Source organism: Saccopteryx bilineata, chromosome X (genome assembly GCF_036850765.1).
Source record: "Saccopteryx bilineata isolate mSacBil1 chromosome X, mSacBil1_pri_phased_curated, whole genome shotgun sequence".
NCBI classification, from domain to species: Eukaryota; Metazoa; Chordata; class Mammalia; order Chiroptera; family Emballonuridae; genus Saccopteryx; species Saccopteryx bilineata.
Genome location: NC_089502.1, coordinates 23,208,797 through 23,230,719, shown reverse-complemented (window position 1 = coordinate 23,230,719; position 21,923 = coordinate 23,208,797). Strand labels below are relative to the sequence as shown.

The window sequence follows — 21,923 nt, the reverse complement described above, 5'->3', positions numbered from 1 at the left end:
AGTATAAGCATACTTTTATCCTCATTATTGTCATGAATTAAAAAGTTTATTACATGACCTCACCTATATATGGAATCTAATGAACAAAGTGAACTGAGGAACAGAATAGAGGCAGAGTCAGGGTTACAGGGAGCAGAGGGACAGCTGTCAGAGGGAAGGGGGATGAGGGGATGGGATCAAAGAAGGTGAAGGGATTAGTGAAATTATATATACATAACACAGAGATACAGATAACAGGACAGCAAATCCCAGAGGGAAGAGGAGAGGGAGTCAGGGGGAGGGAGCCAAGGAGGTATAATGGAGGGTGCATTGTTGGGGGGAAGGGTTTATATTGAGTAGGACACTTGATTCCATGTTAACTCAAAATATTCAATACCTTAAAAAACAAAGGCAAAAAAAAAGAGAGTAGATTTAATAACAGCTACCCTTGATGTCTTATTATTGTCAAAAAGAATTGTTGGGTCAATTATACTAAAAGTCAAATCATTTCTGGTAGACCTTTTCCACCTATAAATGACTTTGTCAATAATCCTATACTATAAATTTACCTGTTCATTTACCTTGGTATTGCTATACAATCAGTTTAATTTGGAAGAAACATTTGTTTATAGTTTCCAGGCTACACTTAATATTGCTATATATTAGGGCAGTGCTGTCCAGTACAAATATAATGTGAAATTCAAATATAAGCCACATAAGTAATTTTAAAATATTAGTAGCCACATTAAAATTTTTAAAAATACAGATGAAATTAATTTTAATAATATATTTTACTTAAAACACCATATCCAAATGAGTATCATTTGAACATGTGATCAACATAGAAATTAATGAGATACTTTAATTCGTTTTCCACAGCAAATTTTGAAGAGGATCCACAGGTGAAGTGTGTTACTGGTCTTAATACAAAGAAAAGTTTTTATTTCCATTGAGTTACGGGTTTGTCTTTAATTTGAGAACACAGTAAATCACAAAATTGCTCATGGTGCCCTGTGTGTTCGTTGGGAGCTAGAAAACTAGTGAAAAATTTTCATGTTATTTAACATGTTTTTCTTAAATAAAGATTTATTTCCTAGCTTCCTTTGCTTCTACATATGGTCAAATGACTTAGTTTTTGTCAGTTATATATAAGTGAATGTTTCCAACAGTAGCTTCAGTGAAGTCTCCTTAAAAGAGAGGCAACAGAAAGACAGGCCCTTCCCCCCAATTCCTTTATCTTGCCTGGAATAAAGATGTGGTGTATGGAGCACTGGTTGCCATTGTATACTATCAGACAAAGAGTCTTATCTTAGGCATAATAGAGATGGGGCCAAGATGATGCTTTCTTTCTAGAGTCAACATATAATAAGCCTAGGACTGCCTAATTGTAGATTTCTTTAGTGTGGGAGAATTTCACACTTGTATCTTCTTTAAGCCACTCTTATTTTTCTTCCTTGCAGGAGTTATTTCCTGTTACTATTAACTCAACTGACACACCAAGAATATAAAATTTTCTTGAATGTGATTTTATAGTAATAGCAGGACTTAAAGAGTAAAGAGAGAGAATAGCTACTTTTCAGCCAACTTTTCAGTAAAACATCTATTCTAGAAACATAGGATAAACAACAAATGGGCAGGGACAAAAGAAGGTAATGACTTTGGAATAGAAAGAAGTTTCATAGTCTTTTAAATTAATTCATCTTTACAATATTTAAAAATAAATTTTTTTAGACAGATACTAATTTATCTTTTACTTACAAAATGTGTCTTTCAAATTTGTCTTTACAATGAATTTAAATATAATGACAATAATAGCTACCATTTATTATTATAATTTAATATCTACTATGGGAGAAGCACTATGCTAAATGTTTTACATATATTACTTCATTTAACACTTGAAATTACCATACATAGTAAGAATTATGTCCCCATTTTACAGGAGAGGCCCAGAGAAACCAAGTAACTTAGAAGCAGAGCTGGGATTTGAGTTCATTTCTGCCTGAATTTTCCTATGTAGAATCTCTGATAGTTTTCATATCATTCTGTAGTTAAGTTAGAGATGTCAGAATCGGCCCTGAATATGTGCAATGTCAGTATGCTAGAGATTTAGTGGGAAAATAGCATTGTTGAATTTGTACAACGCTCTCTGAATGGTATGTTGAACAAAAGGCCGAAACCAGAGATCATGAGTCTTGCCTTTCACATTAACTGAGCGCCTAATAATCTGCATGACCTTCCACAAGTCATTCAACCTTTTGGGTTTCAGTTTTCTCAGCTATTAAAGGAGGGGGCAGAACAAGGTGATCTAACATCTAATCTAGTTCCACTATTCCACGATTACACCAACAAATATGTCAAAGAAGAAATGAACAAAGGGGAGACCACTGGAAAACAAAGTAGGCAATAGTAGTGTGTGATTTAACTTTCACTGCTAGACATGCAGAATTGAATGGACCTAGTAGAAAGTACGGGAAGCTGTTTTGATTGCTGAAAATATTTACATTTTGTTAAATCATTAACTTTGACTACTATGGTTTCAGAAATATCTTTTGAACAATAAATACTTTTTGGATACTTCCAATATACATAATGTTTTTTTTTTCCTAGAATGGAATTAAGTCTTCAATGTTTGTTGGGCTTTAATGTGACTACCCATACCTCAGTCAGAAGAATTATTGATTTAACTGGAACTTAAAATCTAAAGAACAAAATGAACTAACAAGAAAAATAGAAATAGAATCATACAGAGAGAGCAGGCTGATGGCTGTTGCAGGGTGCTGGGTGAAGGAGGTGGAGGGATAGAGCAAGAAAGGACAAAAAAATCCCCCAATAACTTCTGGCCACAGACAACAGTGTGGAGATTGCTTAGGGAGATGTGGGGGAGGTGTAGGGCAGATAAACGGTGATGAATGAAGACTTCATTTGGAGGGGGTGAACACACAATACTGTGTACAGAGATATATTGAAGAATTGAGCACTTGAAACCTGTAAAATTATGTTAATCAGTGTCACCCCAATACAATTCATTTTAAAAAAGAGTGAAAAAATGTTAATTACTAAAAATTTAAAATGTGAATTTAGCTGAAGTATACATTTTGCAGATGCATAACTTGAAATCCATAGTGGTTGATGTGCCTAAGATCACATGAAGAGTCAGAGTTCTATCAAGAAACCAGAAGCATCTGAGGATATGTGTGACCAAGAGTTTCAATGAAAATCCAGAGTGGGAAACAGACTATTAGCTAAACCTTGGAACTGCATGGAATAAGGGATCAATATTACAAACCAATCTAGAAAAAACTGTGTCTTGCAAAGACAGACTAGAAGAAAATTATCTGTCCCAGGCTTAGGTGTATGAAGATGTTAAATAATGAACCTCCTTTGAATCTTTATGGTCACCCACTGACTAAGTTTCTTGTGGGCTTGGGGCCTCAATTTATACTATCAGTAAAGTCCAAAATGTGTAACACAAAGTTTGTTTGTTTGTTTTTTTCTGACAGAGAGTCAGAGAGAGGGACAGACAGGCAGGAAGGGAGAGAGATGAGAAGCATCAATTCTTTGTTGCAGCTCCTTAGTCTCTTCAGTTGTTCATTGATTGCTTTCTCATATGTGCCTTGATCAGAGGGCTACAGCTGAGTGAGTGACTCCTAGCTCAAGCTAAAGAACGTGGGCTCAAGTCACGTCTATGACCCCACGCTCAAACTACCGACCCCTTGTTCAAGCTGGTGAGCCCGTGCTCAAGCTGGCAACCTCGGGATTTCGAACTTGGATCCTCTGTGCCCCAGTCAGATGCTCTATCTACTGTGCCACCATCTGGTCAGGTGAACCTGAAGTTTTTAATGTAAAGTTTATCCTGATTTGTAGTGCAGATAGGTTCCTGACAGAAACAAATGTAAATGTTCCCCAGAGGAATGTGTTCTTCATACAGGATTTAGAATTTCAACATATTTGAACTCACAATAGAAAAATAACAGGAACAGGAAAGGAAGCCATATATGAAGAGTTGATGGAAACAACAAACCACACACCTACACCCACAAAGACTTAACATGCTGTATTTATCGGATACAGTATATAAAATAAGTTTGTTTACAGAAAAGAGAGTAATAAAAAAGCAGGACCAAGAAGTAAAAACTTACCGAAAAACCAATAAGGCATATTTGAAAAAAATAAAAACTAAATTAAAATTTTAGAAATAAGGATTTACTATAATTAAAAATTGAATAGAAGGATTAAACATCATAACAAACACAGCTAAAGAAATATTTAGTGAGCCAGAAGGAAATTACTTACAATATAAGGAGAAACAAAGAAATAGGAAGTAAGAAAAAAATAAAAGATAGAGTCCAGAGTGGGTTAGTCTAAGAAAACTTTCAAAAAGAGATACTGAGAAGAGAAAATCAAGATTCAAAGAGATAATAACTAAAAATTTTCTATGATTTATGAAAGACATTGGTCCTTACTTTCAAGAAGCTCAGCACAACACAAGTAGTATATACATAAAAAAATTAATCCATCCTGATCTGTATAAGACAGGACATTGGGCTGTGAATTTTATTGCCAGGCTCAACCTTAAAACATACAAAATAAAGTAAGTTGCCCTGTATCCACAGGAAATTAGTTCCTTCAACAGTAAAATGAGGAAGCTATTACCGACCTTACTTGCACCTTATGGATGTTATAAGAGTAATAGAAACTTTTTGCTAGGTTTCTGGGAACGTGGAAGCCCAGGTATTAGTCAAGTTCTTTACAGCAGATGCAAGTACCCACTCAGCATTTCTATGAGCTCCAAATTATCAGGTTTCCAGATGAAAACATACTGTCTTTACACTTTAACAAAGGACTAAGCTATGTGTTTCTTATCCCTCTTTTCCTCCTCTCCAATGACTGAAAAGAATACATATAAATCAAACTTCTGAAATAGTTCTACAGGTATTTTCTATCATCTCAGCACAATATGCAATCCAAATTCTAATAATGATACCAGTTTATGGTTATAATGATGAAATGAAGAAAATGGGCATATGAGCATTTGGAGAAAAAAATTAAAACAATCAGATAAAAGCAGGACATTTTATTAAGGAATAAAATTATCATTCGATTTACTGGGGGAGATAGACAGTGTGCTCTTCAATATCTTCAATCATCTAATTTCAGTAAACAGGATTGAGATGATTTATTCTGATCCATCCCCCGATTCTGGGTACCAATTCTGCAACATTAAATTCTGGCTTCCTTTAACCTCTCTGAATCGTCTCCACACAGAGCCCTTTTCCCTTTGCCTCTCTGTCAGATGACAACCATGACTGTGGAGCACAGCACTCAGGCAGCCAGTTTCCCTACATGATCTCATCCACAGGTACAAATACATTTTTTAAGCACACCCTTTATCTAGGTTTACTTTCATTTCATGTAGCTAAACATTCATTGGGAAAAATGTCAAGTAGCAAAAGAACCTGGGATTCAGAATAAGAAGCTAAGTAGAAGAATGCATTTATTGGAGATATACAAAATTTGCCTGTTTACTTTTGATGCTCCCACTGGTGTGTCCAAATGGATTTTTGTCATTACTGTGCTTTAACCATGTAAATAATCACGCATCCTCCCACTCATGTTTACTTACATTTTCTTGCTGCATAATTGCCACCTTTTAAAAATATATGTCCCTGGTTGAAAAACAATTTCAAAGCTTTAATGTCCTGAAACAATCAGTAGAGTTAGCTCAGATTTACAAAAAGGCAGCTGCAAATTTTCCTATTAGTTCAAACTTGTCAAATTGTCAGGAGTTTCACTGGAGTTTTTGCATTGCTGCTTGCTAGTAATGGCATAACAGGTGCGCTTTTTATTGTCTCAGAACAAAATGTAAAATATATAATATAAAAACATTTGCTATTTGATGTACTTTGAATCATCTCACTATTTATATAATTTTATAGCCATTAAATGAACTTTTTGTATAAAGATAAAGGATTTTTAAATCTGAGAATATTTGGGGATTTAATTTACACTTTCACTTGAACCAAAAAAAAAAAAAATGACTTAGGGGATGAGAAACTATCCCCGAGTAGGATGTGTTGATAAGAAATCATGATAACAGTGTGCTTTTTTTTCTGCTTCACATCTGCACCTCAAATATGTTCCTGTGGTTTCAGTCTTACACACTTAATTTGACTTAGAATTTTCCAAAGGATTCTGTGGGTTGTATTTCTAGTGTCACCAAAGAACTTTACTTATTGATTCAAAAATTTAGAGATAGTGTTGTTAGTGGTGCAGCTATTATTTTTTAAGCATGAGTTTATTTTATCAAATCTGAATCACCTGAAGTCTTATTTTTTATTTTCTACTAAGTAGGAAGAAAGAATTATTTTAGTTGATCAAAAGTTGTCATATTTTGAATATCAAGTTAAAGATAAATACGTTTATATAGGAATTAATCATTAGCATTTTGTCCTTGTATGCTGAAAAGCACTGTAAAAACCTCCCATCATGTTTCAATGAGTAATTGTCTGTATTTGAGCTTTTCTTTAGGTCCAGGCAATTGGTAGCATTATGATATGTTAACATTGTTTGCTAAATAATAGAAATATTCCTTTAGAGAACTCAGCTACTATTTCTAAGAAATCCACGTGTGTGTCCAGAATTAAATATGGAAAAGTACCTACAATCCTCAGTTCTTAATTTGGCTACATTAATTATTATCTCTTTATATTGAAGATGCTAAGTTCTAATTCTCTTATGTATGAGTATAATTTTATGTACAATGAAATGAATAGCTACATAGTTGTGTCAGTAGCAAGTACATTACATTTTGAACAAAACTTCTTTACCAAGCAGCATGTATGACCCTGCTATTATATTTATGTCTGCAGGATAAATAGTGTACATACTAATAATTTCAAATGGCCTAATAAATACCTGGAAATTGCAGAGAAGTGATGTATTGTATGTAACAGACATGTAGAGTAAGATAATAACCTTTAGATTATTGACACCTTCAATAAAAGGGAAAACTAATAATGTTTTTAAAGCATATAGTATTTGTATAAACAAAAAAAAATTCCCCAGCAACAATAATAATATAAGCCTCTTATGAGTCCCTCCACTAATTATCTGTTATTATTAGTAGGTGTCCCCATATCACCATCCATATGGGGACACTTAAAAACATAATGAGACATTTTTTAAATAAAGATATTTATTAGACACACACATTTACATGCATGTGTTCATGTATATCACTATAAAGAGTAGTAAATTCTCAAACAACATGGTCTATATATCAGTATGGATGTCCTTATAATGAAAACAAAACATTTATAATGAAATTTTTCTCACCATAAACAATATGGAGTTAAGAGAGTTTATGGACCTTATGCACAAACCATTCATAGTCAGTGTCAACAACTCAATATACAGGATCAAGAATCATAGATCTATGTTGGAAAGGGCCTCAAGGGCCATTTGGCTAATCTAGTACGATATTTCAAAAATGAGGCAGCTGAGACTCGAAGAAGTTATGTGAGTCACTCAAGGTCATCGTGCTATGGACACACACACACACACACACACACACACACACACACAGTCATCTCTGATAGACAAACAAGATGTCAACATGTCATAAGATGGCCTGAAAACAAATACCCTTATAACAAAGCCTGTGGGAGCTTCAGGAACCAACCCTGCTTAAGTTGTCAATATACTGAGAGTACCTCATGATTTCTGTTCTATTACAAATACTATGTTTAGAAATATCCTTGGGCCTGATGTTTAATATCTCTTTAGCTGATTAATCCATTTCTAAGATATAGTATAATAAAAGAGGATCACAGTAGACAAGGGCAAGAATTCTCCTCTCTATGTGAATGCTTACTTCTAAGAATTTCAATCATCTGTGAATAACAATAGATTTCAGAGGAAGTTTAACAAAGGGGTACAAAAGTCTAAACTCTGCTTTTATGTTCCCCTCTCAAAGACTACGTGGCCAAAATAAGCCAACTTTTATGAGAGAAATATAGTCGATGCATTTTACAATGCTGATATTAGAGGTTAGGGCCAATATTCTTAGTATGGGCTAAGTGTATTACTGAGATTTCAGGGCAAGGATTACATTTTACTGAGTATGATTTGACCTGTGGTATATACAAATCTAAACCATGCTATAAGCTTCTATTATATTCCTCTTGAGGTATATTTAAAGACTGATGAGTTAACCTTTGTGAAGTAGTACCATGAGACCTTCAGGTTAAAGAAGACTATATCAAGTATCAATTCAGTGCCACTAACAGTACTCAATGTGCCTAGAAAACAGACTGAAAATAATCAGTAAAGTATTCTCTGCAGTTCCCTTGGTATCAGAACAGCACAGCTAGCATGCTGACAGCTAAGCTTCATGAGTTTAGAGGAAGAAAATGATCAATGGTAAAGAGCATATCCACCTTTGAAATGACATGATCCATTATAAGAATCAAATGTTAAATAGCTTCCTGTACAGAGTGCGCTCAATTAAGACTGAACAGTGAGATCATCTGTATGGTTAAATATGCTCTGTGGGAACAACCTTTTTGGAGCTTAAAAATCACAGAAGGACTATTCCTACAATGACACTGGAGACTTGGATGCAATTTCCTTCACCTGTTTTTCAAGTTGGTAGTTTTATTAGGAAACTTTTAGCTTGAGAGGCTGCTAAATTTGGGGCTAAACCTATACACCTTTATGCTTCTTTGAGAAAGAGGTGCTTCTAGTCTTCTTTTTCTATTGGGTTCAGAATAGATGAATGTGGTTTTAGTCCAGGATCTCTGGACAACTGTGTGCCATTCATGCACTTGATAGCTGATGTCCTTCATCTCTGAACTTTCCTGTTACAGTAAACTAATCTATCCACCGAGTCCCAGCTCCTTGTCTAACTATGCTTTTTTCCTTTGGTGGCACTGAGGGTGGAGGGCTGAAAAAAAATTTAGACATTAAAAATATCAACAGGCCAAGTTTCTCCTTTCAGGTTTGCAACTAGCCAGGTCTACAGCCTTGAACAAGTTATATAATCACTCTGGTCCTTAGTTTACTTGTGTTTCAGAAGCTTGTATATTTCTTGTTCATTGTTAAGCTCTGCTAGTGCAGAAATCTTTATTTTCCTCACTGATGTAGCCCAAGGGCATAGCACATATTAGGTGCTCAAGAAAATTTGTTTAACAGATGAATATTTCACAACGGTGTTACCATTCACCCAGTCTAGCAATGTAGAAATCACAGAATCAGTGAAAATTTCTGCCTTTCCTTACACTTACACAATAACCAACTCCAATATCCTAACACCTCTCATATCTATCCATTCCTCTCCATCTGCACTTAAATTCCCTTATATCAAGTATTAATCATTTTTTACTATATTCTCCAGACCATTTTCAGAGTGATCTTTCTAAAACAGGGGTCTCAAACTCGCGGCCCGCAGGCCGCATGAGGCCCGCCCACCAATTTTGTGCGGCCTGCAGACTAATCAAACTTCGTGGATTAGTCTGCGGGCCAGTCTGCGGCAGCACAAAATTGGTGGGCGGGCCGCGAGTTTGAGACCCCTGTTCTAAAATGCAAACACGTCATAATGCTGACCTCTTTAAACTCCTTCAATAGCTTTCCCATTGTCCTCTGGATCAAGTTCAAAGTCCTAGTAATGGCATAAAGGGCCCTTCATGGTCTGTAAAATCTTTTGTGACCACTTCTTAGACCTTCAGATCTTGTAAAATACACTCTGCGTATTTCATCCCTCCCCCTTATTTTTTTAAGAAAGGAAAGAGAGAGAGAGAGAGAGAGAGAGAGAGAGAGAGAGAGAGAGAGAAGCATCAGTTTGTTGTTCCAATTAATTGTGCACCCATTCATTGCTTCTAATATGTACCCTGACTAGGGTTTGAACTGGTAGCCTTGGGGTCAAGTCAGCAAACCTGAGATCAAACCAGTGACCACAGAACTTTGGGATAATGCTCTATGCACTGCACCACTGGCCAGGATTCTCTCTTTCTTTTATAGAATTTAGTGAAATGTATTCTAAATAGTGACTCATACTTGTTTCTCCAACATAGACTGGTTTCATCATAAAATATCCCATTGCCAGACATGCTGATAGAGACATAATAGGGGTCCAATAAATGTGTGGCAAATGAACAAGTCAGTAAGGAGGTTAGAATGGTGGGGTGGCTTTCACACCCAGGGAGAAACTGCTTTACCTTTCTGCCACAGTGTTATAGAATCCTTAAGGATGCCAAAGCAGATGGACTAGAAGCTAGCATGACTGTGAAACATGAAACCAGGTTTCTCTACCCTTTCCACCAGATCTAATCTTCTATGGGGCTACCATTAGTTCTCATTATTTAACTAGCTTTCAGCGAGTAAGCATGTTTTTAAGAGAGGTAAGAATAACATTGAGTTTAGGGTACTTTATCCAGAAGAGAGGGAAGTAGGGTGATTGTAGAGGCATGTTCGTAATTAGCTTTTTCCTCCCCTTCTGAGTAATTTTCTTCTTTACCGACAGAACTGGAGCATGTCCTTTTGTATTAGGTAGGAGGGATGGATTGGGCAAGGAGAAATGCTCAGTATACTGAATTTAATGTTGATTCATTAAGAATATAAGTATCTGAATATGTACAACCGAAGAGTGGAATATGACCAGGCATTTTACCCAATTCTGAGGCATCAGGAAGGACACATAAGTGATGTGACTGGCCTTGAGGAAAAAACTATGATACAGAATCACAAGTAACTAAGTGTGTATTAATTCCTACATAAACAGGTAAGTTTCTGACTAAATGCTAAAAATCCAGTCATGGTAAAGATACCAAATGTTGGTGTTCTCTAGGGTTCTGACTTTCTTCAACCTCATCTTTCACTCTTCCTGGACAAGAACATGCCTTCTTATAGATCTGAATATTTGTTTCCAGCTCAGAATTCTTCTATAAGTTCCATTCTTGACTATCAATCCTTTGCTGTACATATCCACCTGGATCTTCTGCAGACACATCCAACTCAGCACGTTCACAACTGAGCTCACTAGGTCCTGTCCCTCTGCCCCAAACCTGCTCTTCTGCTTACGCTTCTTTTCTCTCTCAGCTGGTGATGCTTCTTTTCACTTAGACACCCAAAAACGTTGTCCCTGGCTCCTCACTTTCTCTCATCTACCATGGTAACTTTTTTCTGATCTTTCTCTGCTTCAGTATTCTCATAACTACAGTTTAGTTTCAATTTGGGATGTCCCCACCACCTCATCCTGGGACTACTCCAATAATCACATTGCATTTGCCTTTGATGACCTTATGTCATCCATTTCCAATCGGTCCTCTCAGTAGCTGTCAGAGTGTCCTATCTTAAATGCAGTGTGTTATAAACCACTCAATGGCTTCTTATTGTGTCATGAAGAAATACAAATTCCTTAAAATAGTGTGTAAATAAAATTCCCTGTGTCTGGCCCTTGCCCATCTCTCCAATTTTACCTCTTTCTGGACTCCTAAACCATAGTTATACCCAATGACTTGCATGTCCACAAATGTGTTATTTGGATTCACATTTCTACTTCTTTAAGTTATTCTTTCTATCAGGAACATTTTTTTACTGTCTTATCCACCTGATAAACATGTACAGTATGTCCTTACTTAATGCCATTGATAGGTTTTGTGACTTTAAGTGAAACAACATATAAAGAAATCAATTCTACCACAAGTTGATGTAAATAAGACAAGTTCTGATGACATCTCATCGATGTTATACTGAAATAACATTGAATGAAACATCATTTGGGAACCTGCTATAATCATCTTTTAGTGTTACTCAAAAAACTAAATATTAAATTGCCTTATGATCCAGATATTCCACTTCTGGGACTATATCCAAAGAAATCCCAAATATAAATGTTGATTCAAGTGTTAAAAGACTTCTCCAAAGTCTTCTCTGAATGTTGGACCTCTTCAGAAATAACCTACTGCTCCCTCTTTGTGCTGTCTGCACATAGCCTTGGACAGAGCCCAAGGGTACTTTTAATCCATAGTGAATCAGATGATGGACTCCTTGAAGATAGTGTAATGTAGTGACTAAAAACACAGAATGTGAAAATAAAACACGTTTTTCTAAATTCTTCCTCTGCCACTTATTTTGCAGGTAACTGTGATGAGTGATTAAATCTCTTTGGGCTTCACTTTCTTCATTTGTAAAGTAGGCATAATTATAGAACTTACCTCTTAGGCTGTTCTGAAGATTAAGTGAATATGTGTTCAATACTGAGAATAATGCCTAGTACATAATTGTTATGAACATAGTGCTCTAATAATAATATTAATGTTAATATTATTTTAAACTTGAATCTCTAGACAACACTATATCTGATACATGAAAGGGTAGAACATGTTCAACAACATTTAGTAATGAAATTAATGATCAGGTTAGAATTGTACTATAAAGTCCCATAATGCCCAGTCACTTCTCTTTTGTCACTCTCCTCTAACATGTCCAATGTGCCTCCTCCACTAAACTAAAGTGCCTTTTTTACAAGGACCATGACCATCTTGTTTACCACTGTTTCTCTAGCACTAAGCACACAGCATTCACACATATGTTTGCTAAATATATAAATGAATGAGTTTTTCAAGATTTGCACTGTAGTCATTATTCCATTGTCTTTAGCATTTTCATCACTTTCTGAAATTGTAACATGCAATCTTCTCTCCCATATTATTTCTATGTGAGGCAGCAAAATTTTGCACAGTGAAGTATTAGATTAGAATTAATTCTCTTAACAAAGGGCTTCTCTTGTTTCTTTATAGCACAGGCTCACAGACTTGTAGGTTCATGAATTATTTAGTGGCACAAAAAGTCTCAGAGAACACCTATGGCTCCTGCTTATTATGTGTCATTTTACATCCTTAACAAAAACAGGCAGAGGCTTTGTAAGAGTTATCATTTAATAATTTTACTCATTTAATGAGCACATGGTCTGAAGATAAGAACAGTTTAAAAAAACAATCTCTTATTTTTAGTTTACATGAAAAAACAAGTTTTGTCCACAAATACCTACAGCAGGATGCCCTTTTAAATCTCCAGAACTGTGTATAATAAGGTTTCAGAGGCTCTTGTTGATGTGATCAGGAAACATTTTATAGAACACTGTGGGGAATATAGTCAATAATATTGTAATATTATGTGTATTATATAATAATATGTGATACTATAAATGGGGCCAGGTAGACACTAGAAATATCAAGGGGACTGCTTTATAAAGAACACGATTTTATGATCACTATGTTGTACACCTGAAACTAGTACAATATAATATTGAATATAAACAGTAATTAGAAAATTTTAAAAAAATTATTTGAATAAAATTGTATTTGGTCTTGGTGGATGGGTTGGATTTTCCTGGGTGGAAGGTAATAGCATTCATTCCTTGCTGTGAAAAGGGCATAGAGAAAAGTGTGATGTACTAGGGGAATAGAAAAATGAAATAAAAATTGTTGGAATAGTAATTGGGTGACAATATAGCAATACTGTATATAAATAGAGTAAAGATCTTGGGCTAAGTTGTGTTTTGAAATGATGGAACACCCAGTGGAAATATGAAGCATGTGGTGGAAAATGAAGGGTTATTTGAATTTGGGGAAATGTAGATTTGAAACAATCTGTAGAGAACTGATAATGAGAGACTGGGTAATAGATGAAATAACTGTAGGAGAATGTAGAGTGAGGACAGAGATTCTAGCACAAACCCACTACAATGAAAAATACAACTAAAATCCCAAAAGTATGTTGTGTATAAAAACCCAATAAAGTAGTAGCCTGGGAAATATTGGAAGACCCTTATGACCTATGAACAGCAAAGAGATAAGACTTAAAGGAGAACTACCTTAAGGCAAAGACCAGTGAGAAGCTGGGAGTGCAAGAAGGAAAAGGAAATAACTCCAATGTACCTGTTGAGCAGTCAGATCCTGTCCACTTGGGGTCACAGCTACACATTCCAGTGTCCAGAAGAAAAGTCCCGTGTCCTGAGCACTGCTCTTGACATATAGGAAGTGGAGTTTCACAGTTGATTCCTCCCCAACCAGTAGAACAGTGGCATTCTCCCTTCACACAGATGCCATGGCTGGAACACATTGGGTCTAAGCAGTCCTCTGAAGGACCGGAGAAGAAAGGGGGGGGGTTAAAATTGAACAGATATAGCTGCTTTATGACACCGAGATACACTGATTTCCTCATATTATGCCATTTCTGCTGTTTTAATTAGGCAATAATATGACTCAGGTCAACATTGTATTCAAACTAGAAGATTATTAACACTTAAAAATATGGTTAGATATCATAAAGATTGCATCCTAAAGTTAGAAAAAGAAGGAAAGCATACATATGTTGTGTGAAATTGTTAGCAGTATGTGGCACTCCCACACAAACAGACCAGTGTGGGCCTTTGGCAGGAATTCCTCTGATTTGCAAAAAAGCCCAAAATTTTTGGTAATTCATTCTTTGTCTTTTCTGAAATTGGAATCATAGCTCCCAGAAATGCCTATTATTTTACGTGTCTAGGAGAGCTGATATAGATTAAATTTGGATTATTCAAGGTATTGAGCAAAGTGACTGCTGTTGCATAAAATCATACAATATAAGAAATTTATTATAGCCTCTCATTTATTCCTTAGAAGCATTGGAAATGCAACATATTAAACCCAATTGAAAATTTCTTTTCCTGTGGCTTTTCCTTTTATTGTGACAAGGTGACAGTTTCTAATGTTTTAGAATATCACAGACTCAATTCTTTTTTACTCTGATTCTGTGAATATAGAAATTTTTAAACACATGTGTAATTTTTTGGACACATACATATTTTTGGACAAATGTATGAGCTGTATTAGAAGCAGATTTCTATGTTTGCCTTGGGGAGAACTCTGTTATGCTTTTAATTGAGTAATTATGGAAAATAGGAAAGTTGATTTCCAAACTTCTAGTCTTCGCATACAGATAAAATGAGACAAAATGATTTACCATGATGAAGATATGTGCTTTGAATTTTTCAGGAATGGAAAAAAGCTGATACAATTTGACATCATTTACAAGACTGGCCTAGTTTTAGGGTGTGGTGTGGCCATGGAACAGTGTACGTTTAAACTAGCATTATTCCATTTAGCATGATTGTCATTATAATTAGCCCACAATCGCAGGATCATTAACACAATGGTATAATACCTGAGCTAATCGGTAATTAAATATCAGAAGGTATGTCTAATTTTATTAGTTTGTTATTTTGAGGAGAAAAAAGTATAAAGTTGAAAATGTTGTTTTAGAAGGCCATTTGGTCATATTAAAAATACAATAACAATTTCAATAAATAACATTTAACTTAATAGAATTTGTTCTATTAAAAGGCCACCTTCAATGAATAGATAAGTTATACTTAAATCAAAAGCATATCGTCATATGGCTGAAGGGGCCAGGCAGGTGGCAAACAGAAATGGGATGGGCTGGACTTAAGAAAACAGCATTGGGAGTGAACTAACTGAGAGCAGTTTAAGGGGAGCTGCTGCTTCTTGGCTCCAGTTGGTTATAACCACATAGGAATGGGAGCCCAGGGTTATCAGACTTTTGAGTAGTTCACGAGAGGCTAGGACTAGAGATTTTTATAGGACACTTCTCTTGTTTTAATTTAGGCAAAGACGTCACATTAAACAACAAAAACACCACCACCACTGTATAAACCAAAGCCCGTCCATAAGCCCAGTTCAGCCTGTGGGCTACTGGTCTGTGATGTCTGACTCAAAACATTTTTTCTTATTGTATTTGCAAAGTTCAGACCATTAAGTATGGTATTCCATGCTATCTTGGTTACTCTACAAATTTTTTTAGTGGTGCCTAGAATGCGAAGTCCTTTTTCAGCTGCTTAGGTGATTTAAATAAAAAGATCTAAACAAATTAGGCTAATTTTCACAGCAAATTATTGATGTTGTGATAATAACCATTTTTAGCTGAATGTGTATGCCCATACAGCATCTGAATTTACAACCTAAATCTCATAATTGCAGTTGGATCACTATACAGTTTCCAAAAGTAACTCAGGAAATTGGGGGCCTTGTCCAGGCCTGATGCCATTCATTGGAACAGATCCAATCTTCATACCCAAATTCTGCTCCTGCTAATGGGAGGTGAAAAGCTAAACTCTTGCTTGCTCATGGAGTGGAATGAGATTAAACCTTTTAGAATGCTGTGTAATAGTCTTAATGAGCCATGAAAAAGGGCTGATTACTAGTAAACTTATTTTTCAATGTGTCTCTTTAAATGATAAAGACTATTGTTATTTCCAAACAGGTTTTGGGTGTGTAAAGGCTCCCTTGGGGTAAATTTTAATATAAAGGCACTGCCTCAAAACTCATTAGTGACAAGCCCCTTAGGCATGCAGGTCAAGTTTCAACATGAGGTATGTAAAAATAAATAATATGTAGCAATAATGATTATAATTACAAATCACTCCTAAATAAAACATTCATAAAATGGTTCTAAATGTGCAAATATTATTATTTTTTAATTATGTGCTTTAAAGTAAGATGCAGCCCAGCACACTCTGGAATAATGAAAGCATAGGGATTAACACCTAAAATCATTAGTATGGAAATTCTTGAGTTACGAAACAGTGTTAAAATGAGGGGGAAATGCCATTGTTCATTACTACCATGCAAGTGTCACAGATCTAGTCTCGTATTAGTATTAGAGGCTGTCAGGAGAGATGTGAGCTCCCCTGACTCTAACCCCCACTCCATGTATACAGCAGACATGTTGAGCTTTTATGGGTTGCTAAGACCACTTATATCTTTACTAGCAGTATATAGTGGTGTCTTGGACAATTCAGTAGGAGCAAAGACTGAAGCAACAGATTAAAATGGGGTTCTGACCTTCCTCGCATATTTCTCCTTTGTATCCTGGCACACAGATGCAGATGCCCATGATACAGGTGCCATGACCAAAGCACGTTGGGTCAATGCATTGTTCTTCTGGAACATCACACTCGGGCCCCTTCCAGCCATTTCGGCAGACGCAGTGTCCTTTCTCGTATTCTCCATTCCCACCACACAGCACAGGGCACGAATCTGAAGATTGGCAAATGAACTTGGAATGTTCTCATAATGCTATTAAAATCTCCAATAAGCAATTCTCTATTGATTCTTGTATAACATTTCAGGGGAAAAACTGTACTATTTCCTTCTTAGCTTTTATGAAATAAGCCCATGTTTGTGACTACAAACAGAATTTACCTTTTATGGGAGTGGGATAAAGATAAATCATAAAACTACCCTGAGCAGAGAAAATTATTTTAAGTATTTGATTTTTATTGCATTATACTCTTAAATAATTACTATCGTCATCATTATTATAGGCTGGGGGTTCTCTTTCTTATGGCTGTTCTTTCTCAAGGAGACATATGCCGGGGAAAAATAGAAATTTTGAAAAGCTTATAAATAGTAAGTTATTTAACTAAATGTTATCTTTAAAAGGTTGTACATTTAAAGAGATTTATGCTGGACAGATGTCTATTCCCATAACACATTGTGCAGACCTTTATTAGAACATTCACTCCGCTTTGTCATTGTTTGTCTCCCTATTGGAACTGGGATTTTTGAGAGCAGAACTTGTATTGTCTGCCTGATTTTTTAATACCAGCCATCACCTGCACTCTTATCCCCTACCTCCTCAAGATCTATCATGGTACTGGAAACCTAGTAAGTGTTATCCAATTTTCTGTTAAATAGAATTTAACCTAAAGAAATTAATTGGCTAAGTAACCTGAGAAGAATGTACTAACAGACTGAGAACCTTAAAAACACACAGAAAATGAGCAGAGAGCATTTCTATAGTCATAACTGTAAGCCTCTGGGAAAATACAATGTGATTTACCTAAAGCTTTTCAAGAATTAAACTGTGTGCAAGTCTAGGAAACAGTAATGTTTGCTACATTTGACTTTTGACTCTCTAGTCTTTACTTTTCTAAGCTATTTGCTCATTTGGTGATTGTCCACTCTGTCTGGTTTACATGGGTGAGCATAAGCAGTTACTTACTTTGCCCACACTTCAAGTGCATCCATTCTGAATAAGTGTATGCAGGACACAAAAGTATCATGCAGTGGTTGGGTCAGATGATCTCGCAGCTGTTAGATAACCCTGGTTAAGTTATTGCACCTCTCTGAAGTTTTTCCTTTGCCCACAAAACAGGGACAATAGCAGGTCTACCTCACAGGACTACGAGAGGCAGTGGAATTAAAAGACATAACACAAAATATTTAGAAGAGTTTCTGGCAGAATAAGTGCTCAACTTTTGGTAGTGGCGGTGGGCAGTGTTGCTGCTATTGTTGCTGTTACTATGGGCACTACTGCCAATCCTCTTTTTCCTGAGTTCTCACATGACATCCATTTCCCCAAATCAATATGAAGAACAGGGCAACATTACCTCTAGCACAGTCAGGCCCAAGGAATCCTGGAAAACAATGACAATGGCCAGAGATACACTCTCCATTTCCATTGCAATTAGTTGAACAGTCATCCATTATTTCTATTAATAGAGAGAAAAAGAAATAAACAAATCTATAGGTTACAGAGTGCTTAATTTTTTTTAATTGCAAAACTCTAGGCCTCTAACAGTGTTTCCCATTGCTATCTACAGAGCACTGACTATTTAAAATCAGATGCCAAAGATTTCTGTAAGATGTCACAGGCAGTTCCAAATTATTAAAAGCGTTCTTCATTTGCTGAATTGGCTATTCAGGAATAGAACTAAAAACCAACCTCATCTCTAAAGTGCATAAAGGGCCTAGATGCACTGCATTCTTATGAGCCATTCATGATAAACCTTAAAATATACCAGGATTATAGGATATTTCTCAAAAGTGAAATGGACTTAAAAATGAAACCATTAGAGTAAGTTTTCTGATTATTTAAATTTAGTTTGTAATAAATAAAATTTTCTTCTCTAACACCTAAAAATGTTCAATCTACTATCTTGACAGATTAAATATGATAATCAGTACTTTATTTTCATTAATAAGTGACCATGGGAGGCTTTTAAAGTAAGTGTTCATATTAAATTCACCACCACTAAAAGCATTGGAATGTAAGTATTTTGTTGAGAAATGCTTTCTTGACTGTAAATGAGTATCACTCTCTGCTACTAATTTCTCTTCAATACATTCTTAGAGAAGAATAGGCTTTAGAGGAATTGAGAAGGTTTTAAAGGTGCCCATAGGTAGCTCTAGTGACAGAAAGATGTGCATGGTAGCAGAATTTGGATAAGCCTTCTGGTATTTTGACTGGAAAGGTATAAAGTTATACAAAAGCCAATCTCCAACTATGACTTTAAAAATTACAGTGTTATACATCTGAAATTTATATAATAATGTTATTAATCAATGTTCCTTCAGTAGAATCAATTAAAATTTTGAAGTGTTTCTAATTTAAAATTGTCTTAGGGTATATAATAGCATTAAATTCCAAGTTTGTGATCTATGATGCTACGTATGCTTAACTCTTGTCGTTCTTTTTTTAAAAATTATCTTCTCATTACTCTTTTCTGTAAGTTTTCTATATTTAGCAATCTTGGATTCTGAATTTTATGTTCTGGTTTATTAAACTCATACTTCTTATATGTATCTATTTTTCTTCCTCAATCCAAATTATCTACTTCATCTACTTTAACTTGGATAAGCTATTTCCAATTAAAAGGAAATGTTCTAGGAAGTAGTCTTGGCATCTCCCTCTAGACTATAAGATTTTATTTAATTATTTATGTATTTATTTATTTATAGAAACAGAAGGGACAGAAAGTGTGAGAAGCATCAACTTGCAGATGCTTTCAATTTAGTTGTGCATTGAGCCTCTTGCACGTGCCTTGGCTAGGGCCATGCCAGTGGCCCCTTGCTCAAGCCAGCGATCTATGGGCTCAAACTGGCAAGTTTTGGGACTGTGTGGATGAACAATAACCCTGCTAAAGCTAGTGACCCTTGCTGATGAACCGGTGTTCAGAGCCAGTGACCTTGGGGTTTTGAACCAGTGATCTCAGCATTCCAGGTGACATTTTATCTACTGTGCCACCACTGGTGAGAATGAATTATGAGAATTTGCAATGAGGGCAGAGAAATAGTATTTCTTTAACTGAAGCCTTCTGACCACCTATATCAGTGGATCACTTGAGTCACTTACAGTGCAGATGCTTGGTCTTCACTCTAGATGTATTAAACCTGCCTCTGAGGACTGTGGCCCAGTAATCTACATAAGAACAAAAACAGCAGGTAATCCTGCAGGTGCGCACTGCAGTAAAGTACTGAGAACCTCAAACAAACTTTCAAGTTAAGGAACTTCTAATCTAGACTTGGAGTTCTGCCCTGGGAAGAATAAATGTAAAAGGCAAAAAATGGTATCTAGTCTGGAGGATTCTTAGAAAGTTGAGAATGAACCTAGTGGCTGTGTGGAAAACCATCCTGGTATTAGTCAGAAGACATTATTTTTCTAAGCCTCATGTGAACGCATCAGATAGCATTTTGTATGTTTATAATGGTCTATTACAGGGGTAGTCAATCTTTTTATACCTACTGCCCACTGTTGTATCTCTGTTAGTAGTAAAATTTTCTAATCGCCCACTGGTTCCACAGTAATGGTGATTTATAAAGTAGGGAAGTTACTTTACTTTATAAAATTTATAAAGCAGAGTTATAGCAAGTTAAGGCATATAATAATAATTACTTACCAAGTACTTTATGTCAGATTTTCGCTAAGTTTGGCAGAATAAATCTTTTTTTTTATTATTAGGTATGGAATTTTAATTTTCAGTTAGACTACTTAGTTTATATTATATATATGCCTACTTTTTTCTACAAGGTAATTACTGTTTATTATTTTTTATTAATTTTAATGGGGTGACATTGACAAATCAGGGTACATATGTTCAGAGAAAACAGCTCTAGGTTATTTTGACATTTGCTTATGCTGCATTCCCATCACTCAAAGTCTAATTGTCTTTCATCATCTTCTAACTGGTTTTCTTTGTGCACCTCCCCTCCCTCTCCTCCCCCCCACCCCTTAACCCCCACACTCTTGTCCATGTCTCTGAGTCTCATTTTTATGTCCCACCTATGTATGGAATTATATAGTTCTTAGTTTTTTCTGATTTACTCATTTCTCTCAGTATAATGTTATCAAGTTTAATCCATGTTGTTGTAAAAGATCCGATGTCATCATTTCTTATGGCTGAGTAGTATTCCATAGTACAATATATATGTACCAAAGCTTTTTAATCCACTCGTCCACTGACAGACACTTGGGCTATTTCCAGATCTTCGCTATTGTGAACAATGCTGCCATGAACATGGGGGTGCATTTCTTCTTTTCATACAGTGCTATGGTGTTCTTGGGTATATTCCTAACAGTGGGATAGCTGAGTCAAAAGGCAGTTTGATTTTTAATTTTTTGAGGAATTTCCATACTGTTTTCCACAGTGGCTGCACAAGTCTGCATTCCCACCAGCAGTGCAGGAGGGTTCCCTTTTCTCCACATCCTCGTCAGCACTTACTCTGTTTTGTTTTGTTGATGAGCGCCATTCTGTGTTGTTTTGTGTGAGGTGATGTCTCATTGTGGTTTTAATTTGCATTTCTCTAATGATTAGTGATGTTGAGCATTTTTTCATATGCCTATTAGCCATCTGTATGTCCTCTTTGGAGAAGTGTCTATTCATTTCTTATGCCCATTTTTGGATTGGATTGTTTGTCTTCCTGGTATTAAGTTTTACAAGTTCTTTATAAATTTTGGTTATTAACCCCTTATCAGATGCATTGTCAAATATATTCTCCCATTGTGTAGTTTGTCTTTTTATTCTGTTCTTATTGTCTTTAGCTGTGCAGAAGCTTTTTAGTTTGATAAAGTCTCATTTGTTTATCCTGTCTTTTATTTCC

At 35.7% G+C, this 21,923-nt stretch overlaps 1 protein-coding gene across 2 annotated transcripts in view; it reads right to left on the bottom strand.

The window, feature by feature from the left end:
* TENM1 (teneurin transmembrane protein 1) overlaps positions 1–21,923 on the bottom strand; it is a 1,131,584-nt gene that overhangs the window by 360,182 nt on the left and 749,479 nt on the right. For both annotated transcript variants that reach the window (XM_066248720.1, XM_066248721.1), the window contains 3 exons: positions 18,434–18,535; positions 16,884–17,078; positions 13,920–14,120 (listed from right to left, as the gene is read on the bottom strand). In XM_066248720.1, coding sequence (XP_066104817.1) covers positions 13,920–14,120; positions 16,884–17,078; positions 18,434–18,535 — 498 coding nt within the window. The remainder of the gene's footprint in view (positions 1–13,919; positions 14,121–16,883; positions 17,079–18,433; positions 18,536–21,923) is intronic.